The sequence below is a fragment of the Aptenodytes patagonicus genome, chromosome 9 (assembly GCF_965638725.1).
Source record: "Aptenodytes patagonicus chromosome 9, bAptPat1.pri.cur, whole genome shotgun sequence".
In the NCBI taxonomy this organism is placed as follows: Eukaryota; Metazoa; Chordata; class Aves; order Sphenisciformes; family Spheniscidae; genus Aptenodytes; species Aptenodytes patagonicus.
In genome coordinates, this window is record NC_134957.1 from 16908161 (window position 1) to 16933739 (window position 25579).

General features: G+C 40.3%; 1 protein-coding gene across 2 annotated transcripts in view; it reads right to left on the minus strand.

Annotated features, from left to right (window-relative positions):
* Positions 1-25579, minus strand: part of IL1RAPL2 (interleukin 1 receptor accessory protein like 2) — a 398381-nt gene that overhangs the window by 167650 nt on the left and 205152 nt on the right. For both annotated transcript variants that reach the window (XM_076347253.1, XM_076347252.1), the window contains exons 4-5: positions 12387-12573; positions 6114-6267 (exon numbers count right to left, since the gene is read on the minus strand). In XM_076347253.1, the coding sequence (XP_076203368.1) occupies positions 6114-6267; positions 12387-12573 (341 nt within the window). The remainder of the gene's footprint in view (positions 1-6113; positions 6268-12386; positions 12574-25579) is intronic.

Consider the following 25579-nt stretch of genomic DNA (forward strand, 5'->3'; position numbering starts at 1 on the left):
AAGCAAATAAAAATTCTTATATTTTACATTATAAAAGTAAATCCCTTATAATAATCTGAATTCCAAAGGACACGTTTCAGTTCAGTTCAAATAAGCTTTTAATTTATCTTAACACTTTTTGCTGTGGTTGTTCTGGAAACTGTCAACAGCCAAAAATGTTGTCAGTCAACATGTCATTTGTATGATTCTGTTGATAATACTTTATCTACTGTAAACTGATAAGGCTTAGAGTGCACTTACAGATTACTGCAGGTGTAAATTTGTCCTGAGCAGCACCCATTGATTCCTGCCAATGTGTCACTAGACTCCACCACAAATAATGTAAAATAGCATACCCAGTTTACAGAGGCTTAAAAATGTGCAGAAAAGCAACTACCACCAAACAGTGGACATACTTTTAGCTCATATCCTCACCTATTCTCTGGTAGCTTGTCTCTGTATGTCCCTAGAGCTGCTGGAGAGTATGACTAATCGTTTGCATTTTTAAATCTAATTCACCCCCTTGGCTTAACAATAGCAAATGACCATCAATTGCTTGTGCTAATAAAGGGGTCCCAAACACACAAACAAAATCTCGCAACAGCAGCAGGTGTAATTTGAAAAGCGGGCAATGTAATGAGATTTGAAAGAATTTAATTGAAAAACTATGAGCAAAGAGTGAATTCAGGCAGAATCATTCAATTCATGTAGCCATGTGGAATAATTTGTCATTTACGATGGTCAAAACAAATATTGCTGCATAAACGACTTTTAGGAACAGCCAGGCATTTTAGCAGCCTATGAACAATATGACAGAGTAGAGGTTGAAGGAAACTTGGAGGACAGGGCTGCTGGACAGAGTGGTCCAGTAACTCCTGCATGTCACTCCATCACCAGCCGTTTATGAAGTTGGTCAGATGGTCACCTTCTGCTGTCAAACTGGAAAATAATTCACCAGTACAAGTTCACAAATCACCTCTTTTCACAGGGAGCAGAAAGAACAAGGCAACCTCTCCCACTAGCATAGCTGTCCATGGAAAAGCACATCTCTGCAAGATAGCCCCATTTGCCAGTGGCCATCTGGGCCACCCCATGAGAGCAGGGCTTGCTCCTTTCTCAGGGGGCTCACCCCTTCCCCAACCTCCAACGTACATCTGCTTATGTCTTCTTCTAAGCCTGTCTCCTTACAGACCAGTGTTCCAAAGCAAAAAAAGAGTGCTGAAGCAGCACGTAAACATAGCAGGTATTTTTCTCAATTGCACTTTTTCATCCCAAAAGCCATTGAAACATTGCTATGTAACAAGACAGAGAGAACTGGTTGATAAGGTTGGGGAAAGCAGGAGGTTGCCTAAATTGCCTTTCAAAAACAACATGACTTTTTATGTTTGGGTTCTTCTTTTTATCTGAATAGTATAACTGTTCTTCAATAAACACTGGCATTTAACAATACTAATTAAAATGCTTATGATTTCTGATATTCCTGCATATCTGTAATTTTACTAAAAACTAATAAATTCTGATATTGTCGATTATCTGTAACTTTATATTAGTATGTTCATTTTTTCTATGTGGGTGCACTCTAATTTATTATCTAATTAAAACGCAGTTTCTGTTACATTTTTAGGCTCTAGAACCCTGGCTCGCAGCTGCTAATCTCACTTGTTTGTCCACAACAAAACTACCAAGAAGCAAAGTGAAAACGTACATATAATTTTTTTTTTTTTTTACATAGACTGAAGGGTTACATGTTACTTGCTAAAAGATAACACTGTTGTCATGTTTCTTCAGCAAAAAAGGCTGACAAGACTTGTTTCACATCTGTCTGCATAATATAACAAACCCATGAAGAACTAGTGATGAAAAAGCTGTTTTGTTGACAATCTATTATTGTTAAATGCACCCAAACACCAAGATTTAGGCATTACTCATTAGTGCTGTATTGTAGCTCAGGATTTTGTCCCTATAAATACTTTCTGCCAAAATATTTTTCGAATATATTCTAGGCTGCAAGCCTTTTCCTTACAACCCCAAAGAGCTATAGCCTCTGAAGCCTTTTATCATCTTAATCACACTCACCCGTACCTTAACCATCGAAGCCATACGATAACATTGCCAGTCACGTACAGTAGTACTCCATGTGTAGTCCAACTACCCCTTTCTACAAATGTCATTTTACCTGTTTGTTTTGTGCTCTGCTCATCTACTAATACAACTCAGATCTCTCTCTCTTTCTTACTGTGGCCAGGCATTACATTGATGGCTTTCAGTTTCCATCTATGTCTCCAGAGACTTTTTCTTACAAATTATCTCACAGTAGCTAATACCATGACTTAGTGACAGGAAGAAGAAAGGGGGCAGGAACTCCCCTTCTACCTCTACCTGAGCCACTGAGATCTTCCCTTTGGGTCTGCAAAAGTGAGACGGCAAGACTGGATCTGAGAAAAGCAGTGTCTGAGGACCGGCACATACTGTCCTTGCAGCTCCCTTGCACAGCCACAGCCACTCGGGCAACTGCCCCGACACTGGCACAGGAAGTTAAGGCAGCACCTTCTAATAGCTCTAATGACTTCACTGGAAGTTTGCTTAAATAATCGCTGGATGACTAATAAGAGCAGGGCTTTGCCCCTAATTAAAAGTCTCACCTAGCAGACTCTACTTGAAATAAATGCTTAAGCAACACTAATATGAATATCAAATACACAGTCATTCTTCACTTAGTCCACCACTGCTCTCTTGTCTGCAATTAACTTTGATCAGGCTGCCTTGTCGGATCACATCTTCAGCGAAGCTGCTGCATTAGTCTTGGATATCATTAACTCTTCTGATTACCTTTTCCAACAGCAAGTTAAAATGGTGCTTCTGGCTCCTGCACCTTCAAATTTTCCTGAAGCTTTCTGTTATTCCAACTTCTGCTACGTCAGCATTACATTTATTCTGATTTCAAGTTTCACTCTTTAGATGCCCATACTGCATTTAGGAATGAATATCAGTTATTTCATATTGCTACTTCCATAACTACCAGAATCTCCAAAAAGGACTAAAAACCTCATGTACCAGATTTCATGCAACTTTAAAAAAGGGAAGATCCTTGTCTTGCAATCAAAAGATAAAGTAACTTAATTGACTTAACTGGTATTTCAAGTATTGTGTACTTTAGCAAATGCCTGAAAGACTACAGGGAATCTAACCCAACCTCTTCTCTCTCCGTGGCAGTACAGCTCTCCTTGCTTGAGGGAGATATGGAGTTGCCTGTTTCACTTTCAGAATAGCTCTTTAATAAAAATTTCAGGTTACCATGGCTGCTAGCAGCAGCGAACAAGGTCTTGCTGTTCAAAATCTGTATTGTTAGAGGAACTCAGGCACTTGCCAATAAAGGCCAATTCAGGCATGTTAATAAGTAACAGCATTAGAAACAGCATTAGAAAGTTCCTGCAGAAGAAAACAGTAGGCAAGATCCTTTTCTCCACAACTGCATTGCAGGCTAGCAGAGACAATTCTACCACAGCTTTGCTGGTAAGCTTTCAGCAGTATTTGCTAACAGTGATTTATAAAGACCAGCAGGTTCAGCAGTCTAGTCCCACCCTAGCTCTTCCTGGTACAGTATTTTGATGAGAACTCAATTTTCAGACAGGTGAACAATGTGGCCCAGTGCAACACCAATCCCACTACAAGAAAGACATGGGCATACTGGAACGAGGCCAGTGGTGGGCTACAAAGGTGATTAAGAGACTGGAGTACCTATCTTACAAGGAGAGGCTGAGAGAGCTGGGGTGGGTTGGTGTGGAGAAAAGAAGGCTCACGGAGATCTTATCCATGTGTATAAACACCTGGTGAGAAGGTGTAAAGAAGATGGATCCAGACTGTTCTTAACGGTGCGCAATGAAAGAATAAGAAGCAATAAGCACACACACTGAAATAAAAGAGATTTTGTTGAAACATAAGAAAAATCTTATTTATTGCGATGGTGGTTGAACACTGTGGCAACCTTGCCCAGAGAGGTTGTGGAGTCTATTCTCAGAGATAATCAAAACCCGTAAGCACAGCCCTGGGCAGCCTGCTGTAGCTGATTCTGCTTGAGCTGGGGGTTGGATGGGATGATCTCCAGAGGTGCCTCCAACCTAGATCTGCACTAGCCCCAGGGAAAGCAAACTCTCAGGACTACACCAGTATGTAGTTTTCTTTCTGCCTCCCATGAGACGTATTCTTCAACAAAGTCCCTGAGTATGTCATGTACCAGTCTGTGATGTGATCGGCCTCAGGACCCTCCACGCAACGTGGCCAGCCACACAACACAAGTAATCCTCTGCTGGGTTGCTGTATGAGTTTTCTTTGACCTCTCCCCCATTAAGATCTAAACCCACATGCATATAAAATTCACAAACTGAAACAAAACAGAAACAGGAAAAAGAAACTTGGTGAAGCACCAAGCTATAATACGTTCACACAGTTCTATGTATTACATTCGTAGTTCTAATCCATATTTTCAGGTCGTCATCTACATAAATGTACTAACCTGTTCCAGATATCTAGAAAGATTAAACCAGCAAACACATAACATCAGATATGTCTCCCAAACACTTAAATCTGGAAAAGGTGTTTACTAACAGAAATTTAATATTAATTTCACACCAAATTACAAGGGGAACAATCTCCTGGTTCTCAAGCATTTTGCAAAAAGGACAACACTTGCCTATTCCATATTTACATTTTTAATAATTCAGGTCATAAACATTTTAATAAAACAATTAACTTTAATACATACTACAGTTAGTTTAGGACAAATTAATTAAATTGTGAAGTATGAATATACCACACTGTTCAAATAATGAAGAGAACACGTGAGTTCTAGCAAGGTCATGATGAGAGGGAGAGCATAGAGTATCTGTTATCTAAAGAATATCCATCATGGGGAATTGAATTAGATGCATCTCATTGTCACTTTGTCAAACTTAGTTCATATTCCGGTTGAAGACCAGCATGCTACCTAGGATAGCAGCTACCCACAAGGCAGGTATTATATCTTCATTTGACAGGTCTGGGGTCAGGCAGGTCAAATCAATACTTTAGAGACCTGTCCATGATCAAAAATGGACAATAGAGAATCACATGATATATGAATCTGGCACACAGGGAAAAGAACTCATTTAAAATGAGGAATAATGATAAGAAAAGAAAAATGGATTTCACTCAAAATAAAGGAAAGAATTTTATTTCAAGAACACATGAGGAATATCATATGGGCTAATTCAGTTTGATATAAGAAAGTAGAATTCTACTTATCACCGTTTTAAGTAGGACCCCATTTTAATCAGTATATCGAAACACAGACAGGAAAATACCTAACCATTTGAAAAAAACTCAACTGTTTTCAGATACTTGCAAAGTTCCACAGTCACTGAAGGCAAAATAATAATTATAGATGACATACTGTACAGTGGAATGGAAAGGGATCAGGAATATATTGGTAGGCAATACTATTTTACCCATTCATTTCTGGTACCTGACAGAAAGAGTCAGAAAAATACTGTTGACTAGTAGATTACTACATGGACTCAGAAACATACAATGTTATGATCTCCTGATAAGCAGGTTACTTTCCCCCCTGACAGTCCAATGTTCCCAACTTCATTCTTGGAAAAGGTTGTGCCACACTCTTCACTAAAGACAAACCCTAGACTAGAGAAGTTGATCATCATAAATTAAACCAAAGCTTAAAAATACGGAACAATCACTCAAAAAAAAATATTAATGACTCAAGACATGTCTTTTGGCTGTGTTTTATCCTAGGACAAACCTCACCAAAAGCCTGTTTTACAGCTTCAGTCAACATTTCCTCTGTTTAGCATTGAAGACAAAACTGGAGTCTGAATTACTTCCAGCATATAGGGAGGACTTAGGTCCACTCTACCTTTTGCTTTATAACCAGCATTTCCAGGTTTTGTAAGAGCAAAAGGTAGAAGTCGTCTTCTGTGGAATTTTAGAAGATCTTGATATAAATTTCCCCTAGTTTGGGACTGCTCGGCTATTGGGATTTGGTTTGGACTTACTTCTATCAAATAGATTCACTGACATGTGAAAAACACTTTTTCTTATTATTTCAATTTTTTCTATTGGCATAGAACAAAGATTCTTACCAGTAACCTTCAATTCAACTGTTCTTCGTATAAGCTTGCCTTCAAACTTCAGTTCACAGGTATAATTTCCTCCATCTTCTTCCTGGACCTCTTGTATTAAGAGAGTATTTCCCTTCTGAATTACAATGCTTCTCCACATTTTTGGCTTACATTCCTGCAGAAAAAAAATCCATTGCCAAAATCACCCAGCTTGTATGACATAAGACAGTGTTACCTGATCAGATTTTCAGTATTATACATAAGTAAACAACCATCTCAATATATTTTTGCAATTCAAATTCAAATGTAATTTCAGAAAGCACAGAGATCTGAAACTGGAATTAATTTGAAACCAGAAATCAAACCCAAATGTTTTTAAGGTTCAGTAATTCCCACTGTATCACATGGGCCGTGTTTAATACGTGGTGCCCTGAAGCAATGGTTAAGCACCTTCTCTTTTTCTTGATGAACAGCTGCCAAGACCTCTACTTTAGGATGGACCATTAAAATACATCTCTGTTTGAAGGGAGTACGGGCAACATCTGTTAAGAGTTAGCCTGCAGGCAAACTTTACACACAGTCTCAGGCTAGAACCATTTACCAACAGAAGAAAACAGGCAGAACAGCAGCACTTTTGTGAGCAAGAGAATTCAGGAAGCCTGGTTTCCTTATGGTCTTGTTTCTCATCACTGGCTTCTCTGGCACCTGATGAGCTCTGATTCAGCCTTTTCCCATCACTGGGCTCTTTGTAGCATCACCCCCATGTGCGTCCTCTGATGGAGTACATGGTACTGATAGCCTGCAACTGTCACTGACTTCGCCAGGCAGACCTTAGCTGTTATTTGGCAGATTTAGGTTCACCACTATAAATTGTGGTCCAACTGGAACAGCATTTGAGTCCTTCTGTATAGTGTGTGATACAGTGCAAGAGGCGGCTCTCCCCTTCCTAACATACTGTATCCTTGCAGCCAGATCAGTCACCTTCCACACTAACGGTACTCATGATTGAATAGCTCTTGGAATGCTCTGAACTAAAAGCATAGGCACAATCTGATCTTTGTGTCTTTAAAATGGTACCTTAAGATTATATATTTACTGTCTCTCAATAACTGTAACATCAAGCCTCTTTTGCCTGCAAACAAAAATCACGCTTTTCTCAGTTCTCTAAAATAGTCAGTGCTCCCGACAGCTCTGGAGGCTCTGGCTAATTCTGCACCCAGAACACACAAAGCAACATAGGGCCCGAGTACCTTTAATGCCCCTCTATTCCCTCTCTCAAGGTAGCACATGGAATAGGCGCTCAGACTGCAGTTAACAATCTCCCATCAGCTACTTCAGGCTCAGCAGCTTCAGAGATTCATGTAAATAGTCCCGACCTATGCCCCATTTTCTGCTCGTCTGCAACAGCAGTGTCAGAAATACAGCAAACAAAATAGAACAAAGCTTTCTCTTAAGAAAACAACCAAACAAGAACTACATTGACATGCAAATATATTGCATGACAGCAAGAGATCAGAATGACACAAAGATAATTTTTTCATGGGACTCCATACAGATTCCAAATCCACAATATCAGTTTCTAAATTAAAGGATAATAATAAAGAAATACAAAGATGTGATTGTGAGCTTTTGGCCCTGCACGTGAAAATGGAGCACTGAAGCATTTATCCCTATCCCTAGTAGGCCAAACTCAGCTACAATGTGGTCAGATTTCGAATACTGAAACTGTGCATTTCTATTGCAGGTAATGGAGTGTTCAGGTTATCTTTCTGTTTGCAAATACAGTTGTAAGGAAAGTGTAATCTTGTCTTGCATGTGAACTTTAGTTAACACCGATGACAGAGAATGATCAGAATCCAGATCCATCTGCTGTGCTGAGAAGAATCAGAGCTTATTTTTGTTACTAAATTACACTGACATCACTTGAGACTCATGCAGGACACAGATCTGAGCCAGAAAATGGCGTTAAATCCTTCCTGATTTGCACTCAATTTTTTAGTCCTATTTAAAGGTGCATCAACCACCTACTTGGACTAACTAAATATGAACACTGGGCAAAGAATATGATTCAGTTCTATTCAATCCTAATTTAGAAGGAATACAATTCCCAGAATACACAAAGTAAGCAGATTTCAGATATGCACCCTTTCAGTGCAACACTGAAAGACCCTGTCATACGTTACCAGTTTTATATTCTCTATTTTATTTTAAAAAGTATGGGAGCAAAGAGATCGAAGATACATTTTCATACACTTTATATTTTTATATACTACATGTTTGTAATAAGAAGGGCAACATCTTTACTACTACAGAGATTAATGACTTAGCACAAACAATGTTTGTGCTATTGTGGTTTTACAGTGAGTAATTGTTCTATTGGAATTGTACCACTAATTTCCTAATTGTTTCTTTCTGTATCTACTTAAAACACTTCATATTTGGTTAAACATTGGAACAGGCTGCCCAGGGAAGTGGTTGAGTCCCCATCCCTGGAGGTATTTAAAAGACGAGTAGATGAGGCACTTAGGGACATGGTTTAGTGGGCATTGGGGTGTTGGGTGGACGGTTGGACTCGATGATCTTAGAGGTCTTTTCCAACCTCAATGATTCTATGATTCTATGATTCTATATTAAAAATGATTTATAACCCCTTCTTTCCCAAATTTTAGCTAATTAATTTTTCTTCTACTGACTATGCAGGCTTTCTAAATATACGTTGAAAATGCCTGTTTTATTCTGCCTGTTATTCACAGACTAGTTCAATCCACAAAACTAAAAGGAAAAAAGGGGAGAAGCTGGAAAATCGTAACAATTTGTATTTTAAGCAACAAAAATGGCTGAGCAACAAACCAATTAAAAAAAAAAATCTAACTAGTCTTCATATTGTGGAAACAATTATAGATTTTACTGTCAGAGGTCTGCTAATTTCTCTAAAAAGGTAAGTGCTCAATTGTATGTCTGTTGCTTGTTTAACCAATTAATTGCTCTTTTCTGCTTTTGCACCATGTTTACCTGCTAGAAGAATCTGAAAGTTTCTAGCCTATTTATTCTCCTTCGACATCTTAAATATTTTAGGTTTTTTCCCCCCAATAATCAAGTTGTGCACTATTATGCTTCTTTTTCTCTTCCTTGAAATTTAAGTGGCAGCAGCTCAACAACTCTATTTTTTGTAGGACAGATAACAACTACCTGTCCTTCACCTGACATTTTGATTGTTTTCACAGCCCTTCCTTCAACCCAGTAGTAGAAAAGAGATGGTAGAAATGGATTAAGACTCCGCATTCTAGATGTAATACACCTTTTTCCTCTGCCAGTTGATTTTTCGTGAAACTGCTCTTACTGTTAAATCCCATTCATTTAATCATGCCTTGACACATACATTTATTTCAAAAAAATCCTTCCACTTCTTGTCAAAACAGTTCTAAAGAGGCCTAACAGAGCTGTGTGTATATCAATGTCATTAACTGTGGAAATCTTTAAAAATAAATATTTCATGCAGTGTAATTCTAGCCAGAAGTGAAGTTCATACTACTGTTAAAACAAATCCTCACAGCAAATGTTTTATTACTTATCGGGTGTGTATGTGGAAATCTATTCAGGCATAATTATTTTAAGAGTGTGTTTAAATTACAGTTAAGTCCCTGTAAATTGATGCAATTATTGGCTCAGATTCATTAATCCCTCCACATAGAGAAGCCTTCTGGGAGGCAGGGCGAGTCCTGCACACTGTGGGCTTGCACCATTACTGTCCTGTCTGATGGTATTTCATCGATCACAAGTCCAAACTCCCTGACTACCAGTGAACTGGCAGGTTTTCGTGAACACAAGGATTTCTCTTTTCAGCCAAAGGTATAAAGAAGGAACCCTGAGGACTTCCTCGTATTTCTTTATCTACTGTTTGATTTTGGACAACTTATGCTCTCCCCCAGATGAAAATCTTCTCTAAATATTTCAGCATAATGAAAAGGAAACACCCCCAGTGCCTCTGGAGCAGATTTACACAAGATGGCTGATGACACCTTCATGTACACGTCAAACTCGATCACAAAGGTAGTGGGGTAAAACGTGAGGATCCAGTGTGCTATGACTGGAAACAGATGCCTTCTTCAGAAAGCGAGGGTCAGATCCTAAAGTGGAATATCACTTTACACTATTCTTAGGGAGAAGGTACCGGCTTTTTGTTACACACATTGCCTCACACAGCATGATCTTAAGTCCCAGACTGCGGTTTGTAGGGCTTACCCCAGTACTCATCATATTATTTTGAAATCCAAGTAATTATATATTTTCTAGAAACTGGACTTATGCTCTTTTGAATAGGCATACTTCTATTAACAGTTAGTACCATAATACCCTCTAGAATATTTTTCCAAAACCCCGTTTCAGCAATAAGTTTCAACGGATAACCTGACATATATACCTTCTGCGTAACATTAATGTTGACATTTTACATTACTGAGCTTCCTGACTCAGGTCCAGATAACATAGGTGTTGTCTAAGAACTGAACGGATAGCACCTTATTGTTAGTTATGGATAAGGAGCTATACGTAGTAGGTTATTCCACTAATGTCTCTTTTCATTATCAAGCCAGACTAAAGGTTGTCGACTTCGATTGTCTCACCGTTATCACCCAACCACATCAATTCTGTTCAGTTTCACCACAGTGATGACTTGTCAGTCAGCTGTCACACTCCAGCCTGCTGTCACACAACCTGTGTTTGCAAGCCAGATAACACGTGTGGGTATATGGAACAAAGACCCTTCTGTTCCCTTTCTTGGTCAGCACAGAGCATCGTTGATGTGGGGTTGTACATGCATATTCCTTAGACTGATTTCTGCTCCATGACAGCTGAAGATTATTCCTGCCAGACTATTTCGGTGCGTGCTCTTGCAAAAAAATGATATCTTCAGTGATGTGGCGTTCAGTAATACCTAGGTAGATAGGGCAAGAAACACCTTCTCTCTGGTACCCTCTTTTCCCCAAGATTTCAGACTCAACTGAATACATATATTTTACGTATGAACAGCACTGAAGCTATCCACCCATATGCTGAGCTTCAATGGCTGAAAGAAAAACTTTGTTTATACTAACAGCGGGTTATGGCACCCGCTTTGTTACTATAAAATAGAACATGTGAGATTTCTGTAAAAAATAGAAATAGATGACAACTTTTATAATTGCTCTTTTCTGATGCAACCTGCTAAGGAGGAAAAAAATCTGCAGCTCTGCACATATTACTTATTTCACACAAAATAGCTATCTTTAAAGAATGTTATTAAGGTTGGCAAATCAAGCACTCAAAATTTAGGATTTAACTAGTTTGTGCGTTTCTGTCTTCATTACCTGAACCAAGTTTGTCCTAAACAAATTCTGCCTTTACCCCTACAATCCCAACTCTATATTCCACGGACCCCACTGAGCTCTTCCTCTTGCCCAACTATTTCTTGTTCCCTCTGACTCTCAGCTCTTTATTCTTCTCCATTGTTTCTTGCAGCAACTCATACCTAAGGGCTTTTCAAATATCAGACTTTGGCCTAAGTCCAGACAACGGGTAAAATTTGCCAGACCTTGCTATGGTCTTGGTATCTGATGTCTGCCTGACAACCCATATTTTAGTCATTATCCTGTTTTCTTGGGGAGCTACATAAACACATCACCGATACATCTGCTGCTGAAAGTGGTGTGCGGTACTTGACAGGCCTTGGAAAAGGTACAGCCAGCTGAGCTACCCACCAAGTAGTAAAAGTATCTAACAGACCTCAGTTAAAATTAACAGACCTCAGTTAAAATTATCAATGGACCTCAGCAAAAGTAAATGCATCTCTGTGAAATTACCCAGCAGACTTTGGTAAAAATTAACAAGCCTTGGTGAAAGTACCCAACAGACTTCATAAAAATTAATTGGGTAGCACTGCTGAAGCTGGTGGTGCTGATACACCTTTGGCTCCATTGTAGGCTGCCTCCCTTTGTTTCTACTGCAGTATCAGGTAAGGAGACATCCCACCAAGGTGGAAACTGGTACAGAGGCACAGTGGTTTGGGAACGTGATACTGCTGTTAGAGAAATCATGTGACCTCCTGCACAGAACATCCTCATTGATGCTGTTGGACAATGACTATGCTGGGTAGTTTTGCCTGTACTTTAGTATTACATCTGTAATACTGGGAGAGCATCCTCCAGACCAGTCACAAACCACTGCAGGCTCAGAAAAGTCCGTCTCTACACCTCAGACTGAAAACAGTGGAAATTTTGTATAGTTTCAGCACAGTAGCAATAAGAGAGCAACAGTTACCTTGTACCACACCACATCTGGCTCTTGACTGGCTGTTTTGTAATCCTCAATATCAGGACAGGAGATTGTCTTTCTCTTAGTGACTTCTGATTTTTCCAGATATCTGATCTTGCTGTTGTAGCAGAGCCCAGATTCATTCTCAGCTACCGTCAAGGACATGGACACCTTCATGCAATATGTTGAGTTTCTGCAGGGACAGAAAGATGTTTTCATTTATCCTACCTCCTTTTTACCATGTTTGTTTCAGCACAGGAAGTTGTTAAGCTCTCATCTTCACAAACACTTCAGCGACACGTTCAAATAGGGACTGTCATGCTGTGCATTTCCAACACAGAGGAATTACTAGAAAATGTAAAGGCTCATATTTCTGATTTACTATGAAGAACCCTGTAGAAATTTTGTTGTGATCTAAGCCAGCACAGCAGCTCTTTCGAGCTTGCACGTCTACGAACACAGGAACCTGTTGGCATCTCAAACGTTGGCCAGGATATACTGTCCCGTTTCCTCTGTGTCACACACACACTCCTCCTCTCCCTCTTTCTCTCCCACCTTCAGGAGATTTCACTCCAGTATGCAGTGCTATACATTTCAGAAGAAGGGTTACGTGCTGGATGTTAAAGCACATCATGCAGGAAGAATTCCTCCCCCTGAAGGACCTGCTGTATAAAATCCTACAGCATGTGATATTGTGGTGGGTTGACCTGGACTGGCTGCCAGCCGCCCACCCAGCTGCTCTGCCACTCCCCCTCCACAGGATGGGAAGGAGAAAATACGATGAAAAAGCTCGAGGGTCGAGATAAAGACACAGAGATCACTTACCAATTACCGTCATGAGCAAAACAGACTCGACTTGAAAAAAGTTATTTTACTTAATTGCAAATTAAAATAGGTTTGGATAGTGAGAAAGACAAAAAAGCTCAAACACATTCCCCTCACCTCCTTTTTTTACTCCTCTACTTCCCCCCGGCCCCAAGCAGCGCAGGGGGTGGGGAATGGGGGGTTGTGGTCTGTCCATAATGGCTCCTCTCTGCCACTCCTTTCCTCTCTGCCAGTCCTTTCTCCTCACACGTTCCCCTGCTCCAGCGTGGGCCCTCCATGGCTGCAGTTCCTCTCAGGAAAACCTGCTCCCCTGGTCTCTCCACGGCCGCAGGGGAGTCTCAGCTCGGGGCCTGGAGCGCCTCCTCCCTCCTCCTGCCCGGCCCTCGGTGTCGCGGGGCTGTTTCTCACACTTTTCCCCTCACCCCTCGCTGACCAGCGGCGTTTTGCCCTTCCTTAAATACACTTCCCTGCGGCACCAGCCCCGCTGAGGGGCTCAGCTGTGCCCTGCGGTGGGGCCGCTGGAACCGGCCATGTCCAGCACGGGGCAGCCCCTCAGCTCTCCTCAGAGGGGAGTCTGCAGCCCCGCTGCCGGCGCCTGGGCATGGGCACCCAGTGCAGATATGCAAGAAGTCAGACTGGTGGTTACACAGATACATTTTGGCCTTAAAATCTTGACAAATGTAATCCCTTAGCACTTCAAACCACTGCCTGCTCTATCACCAAAGAACCCTGACAGAGTTAAATCCAGGCGAGCGGATTGCAAGGTACACCTAGTTTTTCTTAATATCAGGGTAGAATAAACACAACCAGCCCAGCTCCCGTGCCTCACAATCATGAAAACAGGATTAAATTAAATTCCTTCAGACTTGCATCTTTAACAGAGCTATCAGACACACAATAAAAAAAACCCCAAACTAGTGTTTGTCATGGTGTTACTGTGAAGCATTTGCACTTTGCACAGGATCGTTGCAACCCAGACTGTCAGCTTCTGCCCTTCATTAGGTGCGATGGCAAACAGAATCCTTTAAAAGCAAACTACAAAGTACAAGCGACAATATAATGAGGCTCTTCCTCCCATCATGTATCATTTTGTCATTTTAACTGACTGCGCCACAACCAAAAAAGCCTGGAGTAAAACCGACATGCTGGGTGGCTGCTCCCGTCAAAGGGAGTTGTGGAGAGCTCTTGCAGGAGATACTGCCGCTTTGCCACTGCCTCTTCCATCGCAGCTCTGCTGCAGACTGGTTTAGCTGAGGGAAGAGGGTGGCACGGCAGACAAAAACTACCCTGTGCACCTGGAAAGGGATCCGTCAGCCAAACCCCGACACTAATGATACTGGCTGCTCAGTCCATCCAATTAAGACTCATGACAATGCTGTTAATTTAAAAAAAAAAAAAAAAAAAAAATTCCAACACGCTCCATAACAAATCTTTTCTTATGCAACGTTTCAACAACATGTCACTGTCAAGCAAGCCTGTAGTTAGGAAGAAAATAAAAAGGTCTATAGGGACACTTCATCAGGGCACTAAGGTTTATGCTAAACAAGCGCTGACAAAACACTGTGCAAATGGGTTCTTGTCAAAGGTGTGTGCCATGAGCAGGTATTTGCAGAAAGAGGTATTTGCAAGGCAAATCAACAGGCAATCTTCAGAAACCTCCCATTTTCAGCATCGTTAGTGTTAGGTATTCAGCAGAACCACAGACTTCCCCCTTCCTACTCCCTTCTCTTCAAAATGCCACCTATTCATGTATGTAATAAAATCGGTGGATATTTTCACTGTCCCTCACCTCAGGACAGAAAGGCTCACTTTGCACGCTGCCACAATGTGTTTCAGTTGAGAGGCTATAAAAAAAGTCTCATCCTCACAAACTACACAAAACATACTATATTACTGGAAACAAAAATTTCTCTGGACTGAAAAAAATGCATCATTTTGGGTGGGCTTTTCAGAAATACTTACATGATTTAGGGAACATAAGTCAACTTTCTCCCAAACTACTTGCTTTTGAAAAGGGTTACCTTTTTTGTAGGAAGAAAACAAAACACATTCGGAAAGTTTCAATGCTTCCTAATACACCACTGAAAATCCACAAAATATGGATACAACCACTCAGTATAATCAATAGTAATTAATCAGTAATGATTATTTAACTTTCCTGAATCACTACAAGTATTACTGAGTACAAATAAGGTCACATGCACTCAGTAATAATCATCCAGGCTAATCAAGAATAATGACTTTGAATAGTTGCCCATTACTTGGTGTTATTTAATAGTGCTGTATTTTCTGCTAACAATCTTGCATTATTTAGATTATATTTTGAACAGCGCTGGAGGCTACTTCTATTTAAAACGCTTCTTGGAACCACGACCTAAAAATGTAGTAGTATTTTCATTAGTTACAATTAGAATTGAGTAGAATTGAGAAAACTAAGTGCCTGGTGAGCACTATCACTTTTGTTCACACTCCATGACCAAGACAATAAATCTGTTTCAGGCTCATGATGAAGAAAGCCCTCACTAAGCCAACAGCAACAGACTTGAAAACTTTATGAATGCTTCTTCACCAGCCACTCATGTTAGCGCTACTGCTGGTAATTCAGAAAAGGGCGACTTCTGCAGGAATTCCAGTGAATGAAGCAGCAGCCTTCCTTTAACCTAGTCAGTTCGGGATAACAGTTATATTTCAGTCATGTGCAAAAGGAAACAGCAATTTGACCAGCCTCACTGTTTTTCTCAATTTTGAGGCAGAAGCCTGGGAGCTGAAGTTTGTAGAAGATGTGAGCCATTCCTCCCTGTGCTAGGCAAGCTGTTCCCCAGGATGGTATGGATTTCAGCACTCAGTCCTCTGAGCAGGTGAAGGGTCTGTGCTGACTTTTTCTTGGAGACTCCCATGGCTACCATTTTTCTGTCCACTCGGATGCTATGAGACAGAGCTTCCTAAAAAGATTAATTCCCTTTGTTTTAACCAGAAGATTGCCATGGAATTGACCATGTTCAGTCTATGCGGGAATTAGTAGATGAACCAGTTAAATTTCCTATCCAGGAAAAAAAACCTTGTAATTTGAACTGCAATTTGCAGAAAAACGTGCATTTGGTTTCACTGGCACATGGCAACGTGCTGTCTTCCCTCCCTTGTGGGGCCTGGGGCGTAAAAGGGCTCTCCAGAAGGTAACAGCTTGAGGGACAACTCAGAAAGGGGATCACAAAGCAGTCGTTGGTCACTACAGCATTGTTTTTACCACCTGGGTAAACAGACAGGAATATTATGGTGTCGGCCACCACACAGGTCACTGAGGTGATGGGAACTCACCTACCGAGGTCCCTCAGGAAGCCCATAGAGCTGCTGTGCTGGAAGGATTCCAGTTCTTTCTCTCCAGTTGTTTTCAGGACCTCTGTGTCCACAAGGGCTCTCCTTGATGAGCTGTATTTAAGTTGTTTATGTTAAGGGTCTTTTTAATATTATTTTTTTTTTAAAGGTGTGGAGACTGACTAGCATGAATCCTACATTTATTGCTTTTCTTCTTTTAAAAGCTAAACAGATGGCCTATGAATTATAAAAAGGAGGATCCACTTTTGTTTTCAGTACATGGTCATGGAGCTTGGTGGGGGAGGTCAGTGCTCCCAACAGTTTGCAGACTGGCAGGAAAGGTTATATGACCTTATTTAATGAGGAAAGCTGGAATACACGAAGAACAACAGATAACAATAGCAAAGCTGGTAACCCGGGTTTTGCTGACAGAATCGGTGGCTGAAAGGAATAAAAAGGAAGCATCTTCCAGGTGGATGAGGAAGATGCTGGAGGGCTTGTAGTGGTGATCTCAGTATTGCGAGGCCAGGTAAGAAGTATATAAGTAGGGAATATTGGAACCCAAATGAACCTGGCAGACTGCAGCCAGCGCACTTTCTACATGTAAAGGAAATACGCCCATGAGTCTGAAAGTGGGTCCTTTAATAATTTGTCTTTTCTGAAAGGTTTCCAAACCATTCATTTTCCAGGGGAGTCGATTTCCAATGGTTTCCATTTCTACAGATGGTAGCAGTGGTCATATGGGGAACGGGAAGAGGGAAGAAAAAGAATCACTCCATAGTACAAAGAAAAGAATTTAAGTGTCTTATGTTTTCACACTGAAACCAAGATTTGTAATTCCCTATTTCAAGGGACCAGTTATAAACTGTGCCTACTCTCTTGACTGGAAATGCAGAGAAGGATTTAGCTTTGCCAGAGTTCACAAAGCAGTTTCCTTTGTTCTGGTGGCAAGGCATTTGTAATCCTCAGGCCACCTGGAACTGGCTCTGAACCACAAACCGAAGCCAGCTCAGAATCCAATAGAAAACCAGAGGGAAAACCAAGGGAGTTTAACAGGTCTCAAAACAAAAGCAAGCAAAATTGTGAGGTTGGCTTGACTTCGAAGCAAGGACAAGAGGGAAAAAGGGAGGATATAAAGAAATGGGTAAGAAGGACATTTGAAATGGAAGTGTCAATCCCTAAATTATTTTTCATGTTGTTTTGGATTCAAGACAATTCATCAGCCCTAAGGCTGAGTTCAAATTAGAGGAAATAGTCACAACTTTCGAAAAAACTTTTTTCTTTGGCATTTGTATTTCTGCTAATGAGGGTGGTTTGTTAAAAGAGTCAAGTAAAACAATTTTGTTTCTAGTATGCACGGAACCTCCCCGTCCCGTTTATCGATTTTCTTATAAAGAGGAAGAAGGCAGCAAAGTGGTTGAGTATTTTATATCTACTAGATTGAAAAAAAACCCTAAATTTGAATTGCATACTTATACAAAAGGATTTGCAATTTTTTTTTCTTGTAGGTTCATTTTTTCTTTAAGTGTTGGGGTTTTTATTACATTAAAGTTCTAAGACTTTGATTTTAGAACTAAGACTATGGTGGTAGATCCAAAAGCTGGGAATTGTTTTTATCAAAGCAGTGCTCAGGGAACAGCAAAGCTCAGACTTAGATCTCTCCCAATGTACCTAAACACTCTGGCTGTTTTAATGACATTTTCATTGGCTCACTGAAATACTGATTGCAGAACTGTATAGGCCAACTCTTACATTCATCTTTGCTCATTCTGAGTTAAAGCAGTAACAGTAATAACTACATCACCAACCGTCTTTGTCCATCTCAAGGTCCACAGCAATTAATGCACTACCAGATCCACTACCAGCTGCTATAAGAATGTGCTGTGTTACCGGCTTTCAGACTTAATTGAGCATTTGATTGTTTTCCTCTCTCTTCACAAGAATTTTATAAATTTATTCCTGTCTAAATTTCACACTTCACATACTGGCTACCAAGCAGTTTCACTGGTATCTGAGCTTGTTTCACTCAGATCAATGAGATCATGGTTTGGTGATCTGCTTAAAGAGAAACGAGTAACTTATTATCATTGGTTTTTTCAGATCACACAAATGTAACATCTTTCCGAAAAACAAATGGATTATTACTTACTCTTACAAGGTTTCATTCAAGTGCTAACTTATTTCTCGGTGACTACCACTGCTACTGGTTTTCAGGATCCTACTAGTAAAAGAAAACAACATCATGGAAGTATGATCTCAGAAAGTGCTAAAACAGTACCATGTTACAAATCCAATGGTCTTGCATTATCTCTACTTCCTTTGATCCTCCAACACAGACCTGCATTGTGAACCCAGATAGAGGTACCATTCAAGGCCCCATCACTCTTTAAGAATTTGTAGTCTTCCTGTACTTTTCTCCTAAGATTCAATCACTATACAAGACTCACTAGAAACAAGACGACAATTTGAGCTTGATTAAAACATACTAGATGTCCCAGAGGCCCATGTTTTACAATGAAGAAAGGCTATACCATCACTATTCAAAAGAAACAACTTCTGAGCAAAGTCACTGAAAGGTAATTTTAAAAGGTTCATATTAATGACAGCTTGAAAAAGGGATATCCAGGGATGTCTCCTCAAGTTAACCATCAGGACGATAGTTCCCACCAGAGGGACTTAAAAGCAAGACCTGTACTCCTCACTGTGAGTTTAGCTCTGTTTAGGGAATTTTTAGGCTTTCTGGATACTGGGACAGAGAAGAAAAGATGTTTGGATCTGGCAGTTGGGTCGTTTCTCACAGTTGGGTCTCTCTCACCAAAGCTTAGATCTAAGTTTAAATTAAAGTTGGACTTCAGCTAACATCCTTATTAAGAGGGAAATGTGACACAAAAATCTCAGGATGTGCCTAGTACAGTCAGTGATACAGCCTCTAACAGCAAGGCCATAATTTGAAAATTCAGTGATAATCTCTAGTATCATGTTTCTTAAGTCTCTCTGAGAACAGTGACAACCATGTGCAAATGCACATGGTCAAAGGTCAGGAGGAGCTATTTCTTTTCTGGTTGCCTTCACGCACACATGCACTGGTCCTGCTGACCCCTGCATCGTGACAGAAGCAACTGAAAAACAAACAAATCGGCAGTCAATCATTCCAACAGGGACTACTCAGGCACAGAGGGAAAATCTCCTAGCATTTAAGTTGAATCACACAGGTCAACAGTGTTCCTTGGTTTTGGGGTTTTTTTAAAGTCTTAAAAAATGTTAGTTATTAGAAATGAATATATGAAAATATAATACAGAACACAGAAGAAATGCAGAAGCCAAAAGAACACCAAGTTATCTCAGCAGATCACACCTAAGTTCATGAACTATCTGGTCTCTATCAGCTTCAGCACGTCCTGTTCCAGCAGAACAAATCCTGTAATTGGCTGGGTTTGCACTCAGGGAAAATTTCTTCCTTGCCCTTAAGAATTACAAGGCAGCAAGTTGCCCTGAAGTTTGCTACTGCAAACAACTAAGCCCTTTTCATTTATCTCTTAATAATTTTCTATTAGAACTCTGGATATTACTGTTAAATTATACTGTCTTGCTGAAAAGCCCCATTTACGAATGACATAAATCTGAGGCACAGGGACAACTGCTCCCAGGAAAGTCTTAAGAAATCCCCTTCCAATAATTTTGTATTTGCAATACACTGTTTCTGAGAACACTGAGCACTTTCTCCTTTATTTCTTCCAGCCCACACAGAGGGTGAATTAGTGTATCTACTCCTCTATGCTTTTTTTTATTAGACATCTAGCACGCAAAAGAGAAGTTGCATTCAGGATACCCATCAGACTTGTCTGCATTGCTAAACCTCACTGATTTTATTGCCTCCAGGCACAAAACCTGTGGAGCACATCCTTCTTCATGCATGTAAGTCCTATTTGTGGATGCAATGAGGAAAGGCAAGCCCCCCTCAGCTTGTATACAGACAATTGAGCACGTAAACCAGTAGATCAGTTATTATCTCATTGGGTATACAAGGAATGCTATCATGAAGAATCATGAAGTGAATATCTTTATGCCAATTTGCAATGAGAGCTGTTTGCGTCCTGCAGCTGAGTCCTCCTGGCTGTGTCTTCCCTTAAGTGTTTGCCAGAAAAGAAACTATCCTCCAGGACCACTTACCAAATACTAGTGTAACTCCCTATGGCTCTGTCACCTTGTACTTTGGGCATGATGGATTTCCTCAGGAAACCTTCCATTTGTCTGTCCACTCACAGGACACATACAACACTGTCTACTGACATGTTATAGTTACAGCTGGCTTGATGTGGGTTTCAACAGGAGTGGTACCTGGGTAACCACATTCTCCTCCATTGTTATTTGGAGTACAGAAGGGAAATGAAAACTCCCTGACATGCTGAGAGGAGATGGCTGAGGAGGGCCGAACAACATCTCGGCAATAGGTCTCCTGCACGCAAAGTTCACTGCATGAAGAAGCAGTCACTCCACTTTGCATCCTTTCTCTCCACCAGGCAAGGTTTGAAGCCCACCAGGGAAGGCACTTCTTCCACAAGCAACCGGTGACAGTGAGCCGAAATGTTACTGATGCACTGCAGCACATGGAGCTTTCGCTATGACAATCTGTTGGGACTAGAAATGTCAGTCATTTTAAAGGTATCTAAAGCCGGGATTTTACTATTAGGAAAACTGAAGGATACAGAATATTCTCATTCTTGTGCATGCTGCTGCAACAGGGAAGCTGCTGGATGCTCTCTGACCACAGAGCAACATGGGCATTTCTGCTCGAAGCCCTGACTGTTCCTGCAGCTTCTCATCAACAGTAATCACTGGCTTTCAGAAAGACAGAGGATGGGTATTTTCTCTTTTAAAGCTTTAGAGAAGGAGGGTGAGTGAGCGGAAATATACATATCACCAGGGAAAAGAAACAAATCTTTGTTTTTCTGCAAGCGTGTCAAAAGAACAGATAGAACTGATTTCTCTCAATAAAGACAATGTCATCAAAATGATTTGCAGGAGCACCATCAGTTTTTACACAATTTTAGATAGAAAAGTAGAAGCATTCTGATTCTACTTTCCCTGCATTTTGATAATGCCAAAACATTATATCTCAGCAAGTTAAATTTTATTTTATCATGAATCATACTGACTTTATATTGTATCTGCTCTAACACTGTATTCAAGTATTGAATACCATATATCACAGGGACTTTGTTTATACAGAATCAGTCACTTTTAATGTGGGAAACGTCACACACTTCTAATGCATGACATTTAATGTTAGTGTCATACAGAGCCTGGGAAGACTATGCCATGCTGAATCCATGCATCTGCTCTATGTGTGAAATTTAGCTGGCTTCTACAGTCATACCTGGGACAGTACAGCCATGAAAGCTGATCACATACCAGTGTGCAAGTCTGAGGGGGACCTACGAGATGTGTAATCCATCAGCTACTTAGATGTGCTCCTCTTGGACATCCAATGATTAAAGACACTGGCCCACTAGGAAGTTATCATCTTTGGATCTTTTCAGAGTAAGTCTATGGGGAAAAAGAAGCACTTGCTGGTGAAGCATATGGAAGGAGGTATTCTATGACTAAACTGGAATCACAACACTGCATTCAAAGGGATCTGAGATACAAAATCACCTTTGTCATGAACAGTTGAGCACTGAATAAAGCCAAAGCACCTGAACATGAAACATTCTGTAACAAGAAGATATCGCCACCAACAAAATGAATAACTCTATTAAAACACGTATTGTAAGAACCATGAGAGATGGCTGCAGAGAAAGCGACCTTACCCCTACACGTTTTCACATCATGATTTAGTCCAAATTTCCTGTTTGGACCTGAAAAAAACCTCTTCTTTCCTTTCGCTTGGAAGCCAGACTTTCAGCGCTCAGAAAAGTGGTGCAACTTTTCGTGGGCTGATGGGTGCCTACTGCAGTCCAGGTTGTAGACATTTTAAACAAGTTCCTCAGCCCTCCTAACACCCACTGAAGCGAGAGCACAAAGGTTATGCTGCAAATGAAGTTTCATTGACAGCCCCTCCAGGCTGCCTAAATCTGATTTTGATTTCCTGGACATGCGCCTCTCAGACATTCAGAAGCCTGAAGGCTTAAAATCTACTATCAGTCTATGTTATTACTGCTCAGAAAGTAATATCTCGGTATTTCACCAATGGCTCGGCAGAGGCTTGATTCTTCTGTGCATGTCCACAGCAATGCTGCTCTCCATTAAGAACTGTGCAGATAGGGACGAAGTAAGGGAAAAAGGATACACAGATTTCCTAACTTGATTTGTTGGCAGTTCTCTGGCATCAAATGCTGGTATTAAAGACCTGCAGGCTTATTGCCTCATAGGCATTCAAGGCCCTCGCTCCCTTGTTACTCTGCATCCTCTACAAATATCCAGGCTTAGCTCCATCAGCCAGTCTGGTGACCACAAACTTCCACCTCCTGCTTTCCCTGCACCCCCTCAAGGCCCAGACTTTCTGCTCTCCTGATTCACGTTATGAGAATTGAGTTATTTTATTTCATCAACGGCTAATGAATAGCAAATATGCACTAACTTTTTATTGATCTTGCTCATAAAGCATTTATTCAGTCCTTCAGCTTATTTCAGAGCTGGGCCCAGTTAGGAGAAAGGGCTCCAGGAGTAGTCCCTTGCTGAGGGCAAAGGTGTGGCTAAACTTTGCTGAGATTTCTTCCTTAGCTCATCTTCTCTTCTTTCATCAGGCTAAGAAGATCTAAGTAGGCCCAGTTCTTGTTCCCTCTTTAAAAAACTGAGACTTTTAACACAGAAAAACAAATGTATTTTTTTAGAGTTGGGGGAAAGTGAATTAGCATAGCTCTCCCTATTGCCTGTGACATCCTTTATGTACGACTTGCTAAATACCCTTGTTGTTCAATTCCCTTCTATCAGAGAAGATCTTCCCAGCTCAAGAGTGTGCTCTTCCTTTCAAGCCATGAACTTCTGGGACAGGGACCTCTCTGTCCCCACTTAGCCTTAGCACCACATCCAAGCATCTCACTCCCTTGCGCCCTTTTGCATAGACAAGTATGAATTTCAGACAGAACGGTTCTAAGGCAAGAGACTTGAAGTGGTTGAATGCAGCACACCCTGGCCACTGGGACACGCAAATGTGGGTTTTCACCCTTCAGGCAGCACAGGGAATTGCACCAGGGCTTCCCACGACCGTGGTGAGCAGCTAGAAAGACATCAATTTAGATTTGAATTGCTTCTGATTTTCTTTTAGAGAATCTAAACAAAAACTTTTTTGTTGAGAAAAACTTCAGAAGTTTTACATTTATCTTGAGTCAAAAGCATTTCCCTCCCCAATTTTTTTCATTCAGCTACCAAAACAAAAGAGTCAATTATGCATGCAACCCTAAACCCAGTGTTCCACACTGGTGGACACAGTCACCTCTTAATTTGCACTGCATTGAGTTCTCTCTACCAGTCTCTAGTTATTCAGTCTACAAAAGAAGGCATTTGTAACAGAAATTGTTAATGTTTCTAGAAAATAAGATCATATTCTAGAATTACTGCTCTCATTTGTGACCTCTTAATTCTCACAAAGCAGGTGATCCTGGTTAATGACTAAAACGCAAACACCTGCTTATCCCTCTCCAAAAAAATGGATTAATAAAGCTGAAATTACACAGTTAATGGTGTGGATAGTCTACCGCAAAAGTGTGATAATATTTCAGAACATTAGATCTAGCCCAATTTTAATGAAATTAAAATAAATTACTACTGCTATTTCCTCAGCTATTTTAAGCCATCTATGATTTCATAAACAGTAACAGCAAGGATACATTACCAAATTTTTGGAAGGAAAAATTAATTCAGTAAAGGAAGAAATAAAGTCTTTTATGTGTAACCACTAGATAGAATATTCTGCACTCCGACATAAATCTGAAAAAGGCAAAAATATCTGTAATTATATAAGAAAGTTCTAGCCAAAGCAGGAAAACTGCGTAACAGATAAAGATGATCTTAATTGCTGTGTAATGCCTTCCAAGAAGCATGCCATATAGGTTTTATCTGAAAATGAGGAGAATGCGTGAATTATTTAAGAACTTGCCCATTTGTTACCAAAACTACTTTGTCATGTAAATGAGCAAAGAGTTTTGAAATTTCCCAGAAAAAAGTATGTCCCAGAATTTGATCCAAGATCAATTCTTCATTGTTCACATAGGATTCGCATTAAAATTTCCAGAGCATTAAACTAGCAACTTGATTATCACAACAGTGACTTCTTATGAAAAAAGTATAGCTCCCTCGAAACATGTAAATCACTATCTTCCCATAACATTTCAAAATCACAGAGTTCACATTACACCAAACCTGTGACAGAGTGGCTAATAAAAGAATAATTAACTCCAAAGGCTGCAACACAGACTTAATAATGAGTCTAGCAGATGCATCTGATATTTAAACTGGACGTTGGTCCCCAGTACAAACCACGATGCACCACAGCACAATCTTTGATTTTAGTAGCGTTCTTCAGGATCAAAATGGACTGAGGCAGCTGAGACAAGGCAGCAAGACTTAGTAGAGATGGAGAGAGAGCAAATTCTGGGCTCTGAACAGTGCTGTTATTTTGCTGCAAATATTTGACATTAAATTCATCAAACGTGTATAATTTCAGTATGGAACAGCAGACAAGGATGAAGCAAGCTTCATTCTCTGAAACTAAATAGTTTAAAACCAAATCATATGAAGTATCTGTAAACTCCTTCTAATTCAAAACCGGATCATTTAAGGGATATTTATTCATCCATTCTTAAAGAGTCCTCCTTTTTTATCTTCTCATTTTAGACATAGAGCTGACATCAACATCCACATGATGGAAATCACGAGCTCCAGCACATGCTTAATGTAAGGCTCATCCAACAGTTCCAAAATACTTCCGAGACATGCATTTCAGTGCCTTACCAAACGAGGTCTGCTTAAATTTATGATAAATCGTAACTGTGTATCAAAACAAACATTTCTTCAAAACCAGACAGAACTGTAACTCCCCACGGCCTAACCCCATCAGAATA